The sequence below is a fragment of the Mesitornis unicolor genome, unplaced genomic scaffold (assembly GCF_000695765.1).
Source record: "Mesitornis unicolor isolate BGI_N332 unplaced genomic scaffold, ASM69576v1 scaffold38360, whole genome shotgun sequence".
NCBI lineage: Eukaryota > Metazoa > Chordata > Aves > Mesitornithiformes > Mesitornithidae > Mesitornis > Mesitornis unicolor.
Window position 1 is genome coordinate 32,785 of NW_010158308.1, and position 10,334 is coordinate 43,118.

The window sequence follows — 10,334 nt, forward strand, 5'->3', positions numbered from 1 at the left end:
CTTAACTACATATCCAAAGATCTTAAACATCTTCAGCTGTAACATTCTCTCAAAAGACCAGTCATCACATGCATAAAGCTATGTCTTTTAAAACCTGATTATCTCAATTTTGCATATTTAAAGAGCCTATAAAAATTCTCCAAGAAATTCTTAAGCCTAGGCAAAATTAGAGTACTCCAAGCAGAAAGGTATTCAGGTAATGGAATACATATAATATTTGCAGTAATTTATTCTGACAGCAGGTTGGTTTGAGCACTTAGAGTTAAAGCTGCCTCCTAGGTTGTTTCAAGCACTCAATGTTCAACTTGCCGTCTCAGCTCCAGCTTCAGTACACTGAATACTGGTATGTTTTGATCAGCAAATTTAGTACATTTCTTTCTTATCAGAAATCATTTCTGTGCTTAGATAAGTAACATCTGGTCAACATGCTACCTCTTAATGTTCTCCTTGCCAAAATAAAACCACCTGTCATTGAAAGTGGAATAAGCAACAAGGAGCTATGTTTTGTGTTTTGTTGGGGTTTTTTTGTTGTTGTTGTTTTTTTTCTTTTTAACCGAGATAATAAACAGAATCCAACAGGCAATACATTTTAGCGAAGGCTGAAGAGCTGTCCAAAAATGAGACAGACTTATTTTATGGCAGACAATATGTATTGTAAAGTACTGTAAAGACTGTAAGCACAAAAAAAATAGATCTACTAAATGGAAACAAAACTCACAAATGGGTAGTTCTCTGGACAAATGGATTTGCTGTAATGTTTCAGAGCGTTTTGTGAACTTCAAGAATTAAAAACAGAAGTTAGTATGCTGGAAAATCTTTGTAAAACTTTTTTAAACAATGCAATTAAAACAAAGAATTACACATTACCTGAGGAAAAGTTCAATGTGCACAACTGCAGGTGCAATCTTTTCCACCACATCTGCTATGAAGTTGAATTTGTATCTTGGGCTGCTGGACTGTAGGTGACCTATACTAGCAGAAAGAATTGGATATGTTAATAAGACAATAAATACCCTTTTTTACCAAGTAGGTAAGACAAACATGCTTTGAATTGGTCTGTTTCTCCTGCTGGGATAGCTTCCAAACAACTACTGGAAAAGGAGTCAAAGTCATTAAGATTGTTCAAACCTTATCCAGCATTTTGCTTGATCCTGAGAAAATAAAACATCAGCATCACTCAACTGTAAGTTCTTTGACCTTCTTGGAAGTCTACACGCCTTGTCTAGAGTATTTTTGTCAGGACAAATACTAATTATTATCCAAATTGCACAGGGTGATAGGATAAGTCAGGTTGGAAGAGACCTCAAGAGGTCTCTAGTTCAACCTCCTGCTCAAAGCTGGGTCAGCTATAGTGGCCAACAAGGTCACTCAAAGGCTCTGTCCAGCTGGGACTTGCAAACCTCTAAGGATGCAGACTCCAGAAACTCCCTGGGCAAGTTGTCCCACAGCTTCACTGTCCTCCATGAGGTAAAAGTTTTTCTTCTATCTAGTCTGAATCTCTCTTGTTGAGACTCCTGCTTCAACTCATGCCCACTATCTCTTATCCTCTCACTATGCACAACTGTAAAGAGCCTGGCTCCATGTTCTTGATAACTTCCTCATGAGTATAGGAAGGCCACTGGTTAGTTCCCCTGAAGCCTTTTCTTCTCCAGGCTGAACAACTCCAGTTCCATCAGCTTCTTCTCACAGGAGATATGTCCAGCCCTTCCCAACCATCCTCACGACCCTCTCCTGAACTCACTCCAGTTCCTCAAAGCCTTGAGGCGTGGGGTCCAAAACTGGATGTAATATTCTACATGTGACCTAGCAAGTGCTGAGTAATATAGCTGCAGCATCTGGGAACTGCATTTAGAACCTAAGTTAGGATCTTTTGAAGCAGACACATTAGCCACCTGCCTTAGATTATAACGTTTATACCTAAGAAGTTTTGCAAATTGACATTTAAGCTGTCGCAAGCAGCTGGGCATAGCAACAGATTACTAAATACTAAGTGTTCTAATAAAAGACAGTGCAGTACTACATTAAAACAGCACTATACACAGCATTTACGAATACTGAATATAGTTATGTGGAATGAAGATCTTAGAGATGAAAAAAAGCCCACAGCATCCTGGCTTCTAATGTCACAACATCCTGGAATACAGCATTGCAACATCACAAAGTAGTAACACTGCTTGTGCAAGAACATCATGCTTATCTGCAATCCTTAATACATGGGGACATATCACCACCTGTTAAACATATGCTAGGGGACGTATCACCACACTCAAATATCACGTCCACAGCTTGATGCTTTAAAATTTACTATGGGATCTAGTGAAGGGAGTAAATGAATTGTAATCAGATACAGCAATAATATTTTTGGCTCTTTTGAAATCTGGTGCAATAGCACACTGCTTATTGCAGGAGATATAATTATTTTTCCATCATTTAGTCAGCAAGAAGAGGCTCAAAGTTCTATTTTCTAAACAATATCAATTCTTCAGAAGTGACATTCTGCACCATCATGACTTGCACTAAGTTCAACTCATACTAAAGGATGAACTTACTCCACAGTAGCTCTTGTGTACCAAGTCAGCATCTGGTCTTGAGCGTTCTAGATTTGCCTATTTTTAGATCACATAACATAGTAATAAGTCCAGATACGGAGTCTGTCTCTTGAAAGTATATACTTTTTCGTCAGCTGCCCTTTACCCAAGGCTTTAAAAGGGTAGGTAGGGGACATCACACAAAAAGAAAACATACACAGAAAGGAAAGGAGAGAGAAGTTTAAGAGAGAAGAGTTCTCACACATTTTGGCATTCTGTGTAGTTCTTAATTCAAAGATCATTTTCACCAATTCATATCTACAGCTGTTTTACTGATCATTAAACCTTGTAACCTGCAAATTACTTGGGATGGATTAAAGATTAGAGGACAATGGAGTCTAACCTATTTACAAAAAAAAAAATTATCTATTCCATTCTATTCTTTGGATGGATTCATAAGACAGTGGGTGACAGAGAACTAGTTCCTATAGTCTCTCAGAAAGCTTTCATAATAAATTGTTAAAGAACACAAAAAGTCAGAAAGTGAGAGGTCTTACAACAGGATCCCAAAGACCTGAAGCAAAGACAGGAACTTAAGGAATTTGACCCAGCACTGGTACTTGGTAAAACCAAATCAAGACAATTCAGCATTTCTCCATACAAGTCCATGAGTTCTTTTTCCTGTTGCTGGACATGGGATTTACTTCTGAAAGAAACCTTGCTTACATTTAGCAAGCTACATTTATACAATATGGTATAAACAGAAGGAACAACTTGGCAGGACTAGATTCAGTCTATTATTTTTATGTACATTCTCACGCACTCTGAAAAATCCCTCTAACCAACTGGACACGCTTATTTTAGTACTCAGTTTAAGAGACACTGCAAACAGGAATCACAGAGGACAATCAAATGTAAGCACAATATACTGTTATTTATTTTGCTTACTGGGCCACTGAAGATTTATCTTACCTTCAGTTCACAAGCAGTTTGCCTGATTATGCAGTATATCCTTTGAATTCTACTAACATGACTTTGAATGCTTGTACAGACAGCAGTGTTCACTGACAGGATTCAACATTATCATTGCATTTATCTTAACAGAAAGACTAGGCATCTATGAAAGGCAGCTGGCTAGACCTTCAGCTGATGAACTAGCATAGAATTGGGGGTAAAAAGCATGGCGAATGGAGTTTTTCAGTTAGTATAAATCAGCATTTACATGTGAGTCAGGGCAACTAAATCCCTTTGCATCTGCCGATTACTGAACTGTTCTGCCCATGCCAAATTGTCACAGCATTGCACACGGCCAAAAGCAGAAGACACATGCCAAGGAACTCACTTTTGCGACACTCCTGACCAGCCACCAGTGAAATATTGTGGGTGGCTGAGGCTTTAAAGGTCAGATGGCAGGTAGGCAGAGAGAAAAAGCCTGAAAGAAGTAGCAGGTGAATGTAAACATGGCAAGAGACAAAGAAACTAAAATGTTGCAGTACAGAGAGGAGACTGTAAAGCTGAAGCAAAGCTTGTGTTCTTTTCATACCATAGTGAAAGCATTTCTCAGCCTGAGCAAAAGTCCAGAACCCCTCTGCTGGGGTCAGAAGACAATACTCAAACTTGAAGGTGGATCGAAAACTGCACTGTATATAAAAGAGAAATCTGAAACAAAGGAGGATCAAGAAGAGCAGGCACGCAAACTTTGTAAGAAAGGCGCAGCTGAAGATCTAATTAGAGATGAGCTGTTCTTACTATTGCCTGGTGGGGCCTAAATACTGGTGCTAACTGCCTTACAAAGTTGAGATGACTTCATAGAAGCTGATCTCTCTCCAATACTTTTCTGCAAGCTGGGAGTGATAAGAATCTTTAAACACATTGTATGACATGGCAGGAACACAAACTGTGGACTTGGAAGATGTAACTGCAAACGAACATTTACTCTCACACATACGGCCCTATTTAAGGGCACTGAAAAGTTGGTTATTAATAACAACATTTTAGTATACAACTATTAAACTGTTGGTTATCATCAGAAGTTCTCAATATACTTTAAAAGAGAGGAACTGCAGCCTGAGAAACTGAAGAAGGAAGCAACATCCAACATTGTATAAGTTATATAAAGTCATCCTGAAAACAAGTGCAGCAGTAGAATCAGGGCTTTATGTCACGCCTTCAATCTGTCCTTTAATTTGCATTAGTTGGTAGACACCGGCTGCTGCTACTGTTCTTACTAAAACACAAAATTAAATGTGCTTTTTCTTTCTTTCCCTCCCACCCCAGGCACTCCTGCTGTCTTGCAGAGCTTCATGCAGCACTCAGACCTCTGCTGGACTGTGAATGTAAAAGCTCTGAGTTTACAGCAGCTTTGTGTATTTTGACCTATTGACCTACTGAGATTTGCCCCATTTTTTCAAAAGTCTCTCAATAACATCCACTATTTTCCATGTTATTACTGCATGTTCAAAATCATCTCACAATAACCAAAGCTAATTTATTCTGGCAAAAGCCATAATTTAATCCAATTAACTATCCGTTGTATAACCAAGATATCAAAGGAGCTGCAACCAGATTGTATTTGAAGCAAAAACAAATTTATATTGTATGAGTCTTCAGCTGTCCACACATTTCTTAGTCAAAAGAACTAGATTTTCCCCTTCTGCTCCATAGCCACAAATCAAACAGATTTTCAGCAGATCTGAACCCTCATCCTATCACTTCAATTAAGTGATTAGATCTTCAGCTCTCCAGTTCCTCTCACAGAAGACTCAAAATCCAGATAGATTTGGATGTGAGTGCATAAACTGCAGTAAAAAATATTCAGCCTATTTTGTAAAATGTGATCTTACATTCCCAGTTCTATGAGCTTCAACGACATTGGATTTACATGGCTAAAGCTAAGTGTCAGTCAGGTAGGAGTATCCTTATCATCAGTTTAAGACTCTTCCTGGATATCTACAGGCTGTGAGTTCATTTAATAGTGTTTTATTTACTTTCTTCCAGAAACAACAGACCCACTCCAATCTCATTACCACTGCTGTAAATCAGGAACAACTCCAACAAATTTGCAGAATTAAACTAATAGAAAGGTAACTGAAAAGAATTTCAGCAGAAATAAATCGTCATAATCCCACTTAAGACACTAAAGCCAGACCCATTTACATTTGCCAAAGACTGAAAGTTTCTGAATATCTGCCAACTACTCCCTGTAGAATTAAATCAAATCACATTCAATGCTTTCTTAAAGACAATATGTTGTATTAAAAGCCACAATTTTTTATTCATTAAGAATTTGTGAGCCTGGGAAACTCATTCTTTTAAGGCTGTTCCCCTGTCCCCCTTTTAAAACCAGTCTCAGAAAAGATCTGTGTGTTCAGCAAAATTATTATGTCTAAGGGAGGACTGCAACCTGGCAGATCTGATCACCAGGGATAAACACTGTCCCTACTGTGCTTTCATGGAAAGAAATGAAAGACAAATAAAAGATTATAATGTCTCTGCTTAAAAAACAGAAACATCTGCTGGAAACATAGGTTCATGGGCAGCTTTTCTGATTAATTCAGCATTAAGATCAAGTTGCATAGCTGTGCACTGACCATAAAGCCTTGGTGAGTTTAATGCCACATTATGGTTCAGGCAACTTGTTTATACAGTGCACGTCTACCGTGCACAGATGAAAACAATTTGGTGAACCAACACCAAAGGGGCTTTCTTGTGCAGCGCAGCAATCACAACAGCCAGACAGAGACAGTGGCACCTCACTGCCTAGCTGACTTCAGATGCTGGTTATTCCTCCTGCCCAAATGGCCCTCAGAAGGAAACACAAGGAGAACATCTCTTTCCTGTTAGCTATCCTATACAAAGCAGTGCAGTACCATTCTTTGAATATTTACCAAACACTGTACAGTATTAATCCTCACCTGCAGGAACTCAAAACAAACTCAGACATAAGGAAAACAATCAGTAAGGGAATGTGACTGGAGTTTGTGTTTCCAGCCAATACCTTGCAGTGCATTTCCCTAAATACAGCTGGAGGCAGCTGTAAGGCTTTGATGGCAGTCATACCAGCAGGAGACTTCAGTATCTCTTACTAGGCGAACCTATCAGAAATGCAAGTAATGATATGCTCAGTTGTTCCTCTGTATCTTCAAGGTTATGTACAGGCACACTCCAAACATCCCACGTAGAACTGTGTGCAGTGACTCTGTCAATGCTTTAACCATATTTCAAACATTTCTTCCAGGGAACTGAACTTTCAGGCTCATATCTGGCAAAGTTTGACTGACACGGGTGAGGCTTTACATCATGACCACTTTCAAAGAGTGACTTCAGGTAAACAAAGCAGAGAACAGACACTCAGGCAGAACCTCAGAAAGGATCAGTGTCAAAGCCAATGCACTTGTTTGCTGGAACTTCTTTCCTCAGAGGTTTTCTAACCCATCTTCTGTTTTCCCTTGTTGAACTGGCAAAATAGCACCCTTATTTTTCAAAAGAATTAATTTTTGATTCCACATCCTAGGTGAGAAAATACATATTCTTCTACAGAATCCAGTAGCAAAATAACATTGCAGGGAATTATTAACTGTAATAAGAAAGTTGTACTGAGAGATCATAAACAGCCCTTTGTGCAAGAAAAAGTCTGACACAGATTGGCCATAGGCTGCAGGTGACCTTGTAAATCCTTTGAGGAGTTTGACATGTAATAGATCGATAAGCAGCATTATTAAAACTTAAATTTGCTGCAATGAGAAACAGGGCTTTTTAAGAATGGGTCTTTGATTACAGAAGTTGTCTTCCATAAATGTATGCCATTACTTACACACTAGCCTGTAATAGCTCATCTTTCTCCCACTAGGTGTCAGAAGGCAGGAAAAAGCTAGCTGCTTCAGAAAATTCCCATATATTAAGATATCTAGTGTTGAAGAAGGGGCAAAAAAAATTGTAGCATATAGCTTAAATTTGCCTAGGAGTTCTGCAGACTGTTCCTATCAGTACCTCAGAGAAGTCCATGGGTCTGGCTCAGATGCGTAAGGCTAACTGTATGGTAATAGTTTTCAGGGCATAGACATATTGAAGAACATCAATGATACAGTTCCTGTAAAAAAAACCTTGCAATTTGGTATGGTGTTCTTCAAGCTAATTCTGTCAATTTTTGAATTATCATTCAGTCATCCTTGGCACCTCTTTCCTCCCTTCCTTCCTTTCTGCATCCTTTACTATCCTTCACTACTCCCTTTTCATGCATCCTCTTTCACCAGACTTCTATCATGAGGAAACCACAGCTAGATTTTCCTCAGCCTATCTTGGTTTAACACAGCCAGAATCTAACTTGGCATCAACATAAGCAACTGGAAATGGACAGGAGTAGACATTTCAAAAGCCGCTCCTCAGGGTCACTGCGTGTTCTGAAAATGGCCTAAGTCATGCTATGTAAGGCTTACTGTTATTGCTGTAATATATGTATGGTTAAGTAAAACTGGATTTACTTCATGACTATCTTAGTCCTTCAAACTCTGAGTCATCTGAGGCCAGATTTCTTTCAAGAACAGGGGAAAAGAGAGAAACTTGACAGTAATTTTAAACTGTTGAATTTCTTCTAAACCTCTTATTACAGCCATTGCGTGTTATTGTTTAAAAAAATATAATTTAAAAATACCATAATTGAGTTCTATTCCTGGCTCAACCACCAACTCAGTCTGACCTTGGGCAAGACACTTGGTTTCTTTGAGTTTCAGTTTGTGCAGCTGTAGAACTGCATAAAAAAATTAAAACTTAACAGAACCAGATGCTTCATCAAAGCTGAGGTTTTCTGGGACAAAAATTAAAGCCAAAATAAAGCAAACACTAAAATAGTTGCTTTAAAAAAAATAGTTACCTCTACCTCACAGCTCCAAATTCCTAAGCCTATTAACAGTAGATTCAGGAGGATTCCTTAAAGAAAATGTCATATATATCAAATGCCAAGCACTCAGTAAGCCCTTAGATGCAGACTAGCTCACTCAATTTTGGCTAAACATTCCGATTATTTCACATGGATCAGTTCCAACCAAGTATTAAGATTACTAAAGCTGGTGGACTCTGATGTGGAAAGGAACAGGCAAACAGCAATTTATAACTACAAAATACTGGAGAGACTGATCATTGCAGCTCCAGGCTGGCATCTAGAGCAATTCCTGGCTCTGACAAGATAGTCCTAAAGTAACTCCAGGAATATCATTTGACCTCCTCCCTCACTGTGCCACTGTTCACCTTCTCTTAAAAGCAGGATATATGAAAGTTTCCCTACTCACAGAAAGGCTACAGCAGTAGCCCTTTTCCCTCCGGCTCCTCCCAATAATTTTGGGAAGTCTGCTATCTGTGAATAAGCAGAATGGTTAGTGGTTCACCTGCCATAATGGAAACAGTAATGCATGATTTGAAACTCCATTATGCATATGATTTTTCTTTCCAGGAACACTATAAGAAAGGTAGCAGAAGCAAACTCCTAAAATAACATACCAGTAAGTACGTGAAAAGATATTAGCAGCATTAATGAAGTGACCCATTTTAATACTACAAAAACCCACAAACATAAGTGATTGCTAAACTTTCTGAGGTTAAGCCATCAAGCCTGAAGTTACCACAGCATAACACAATATCCGAGGTCAAGCAAAGGCCTGAGTATATTACTGCAAATGAATCCCTTGATATCCTGTCTGTCAATACTTTAAACTGTAAATGAGGTTCACAGGCATTTTTTCCCCACTTTAAACTCTCCAAGACTACAAAATGCTTGTGAAAACAAAACAGGCAAAAGACTATGTTTTAGGCATTTTATATACTACTTTGTGGGTTTTCTACCCTGTTTGATTTGCATGGCTTTAAGATGCATTTTCTGCCTAAAGATCCCCATCAAGTGAATCAGATTAATCTCCACATCATGAGGGAAGGCCCCAGAGCACAGGCATTCCCCGGTCTCTGCTCTGCCTACACAGGCCATGGTGCAATGGGTCTGCAGTGCAACTGCGTGGAAAACGCCGCCAAAACCCCGTGGCAACAAGTGCCAATGCTACAAAACAATGAGAGCAAGCTTGTACCCCAGCCCTGCCTGCATGCCCTGCCTTGAGAAGGGACCATGGCCAAGGACACAACCACTGCCCTACCAGTCTAATGCCACCCAGCCCTGCCAGCCTAACGCCTGCCACTGAGCTTGCTTCCATGTTGTCAAGTGCGTTCACCACCCACCCACAGGAGTGTTGTGGCCAAGATGTGCACAATGCCAAGGTGTGCACGGCCACACTACAGAGGGGAAGCCTTCCCAGACCTCAGCCAAGGCCTCTAGCCCACACTGCCCATGAAGGAGGAGGAGGATTTTTGCCGTTCAGAACGAACCAGAGCACCTCTTTCCCATGCCGTATCAATTGCTGGCAGCGGGGTGAGATGCTTTGCTATTGTAGCCCTCCGACAGTCCCTGGAGCCACCGACTCTTCCTAGGTCACTGAAAATCACAACTTGGAAGTTGTGATTTCCCGCTTTCCGAGCCTGGAAACCAGCAAGCCCCTGCGCCGTCCACCCACCACCCTTCGCCCCGTGGGCAGGCCCCACCATGCTCCTACCCGATTCACAGGCTCCCTTCTGGACCTGGGCGACGGCGGGCAGCCCGTGCTGCAGCGCCTTGCGGCTCACCGCCTTCAGCTGGCAGATGTTGTCGTAGGTCCGGCCGTCGCTGCCGCACACCTGGGTGCTGAGTTTGCACTGGCAGACCCCCTTGGCGAAGCGCTTGCCCATGGGGTAGCGACAGTCGAGGCTATCCCCGCAGGGGGGGTCCTCCTT

The 10,334-nt window shown here is 40.5% G+C and overlaps 1 protein-coding gene across 1 annotated transcript in view; it reads right to left on the minus strand.

The window, feature by feature from the left end:
• HTRA3 (HtrA serine peptidase 3) overlaps window positions 1-10,328 on the minus strand; it is a 24,842-nt gene extending 14,514 nt beyond the window's left edge. The window contains exons 1-2 of the mRNA XM_010183144.1: window positions 10,118-10,328; window positions 868-967 (exon numbers count right to left, since the gene is read on the minus strand). Of these exons, the coding sequence (XP_010181446.1) occupies window positions 868-967; window positions 10,118-10,289 (272 nt within the window). The 5' untranslated portion in view covers window positions 10,290-10,328. The remainder of the gene's footprint in view (window positions 1-867; window positions 968-10,117) is intronic.
• Between the last annotated feature and the right edge of the window lie 6 nt (window positions 10,329-10,334).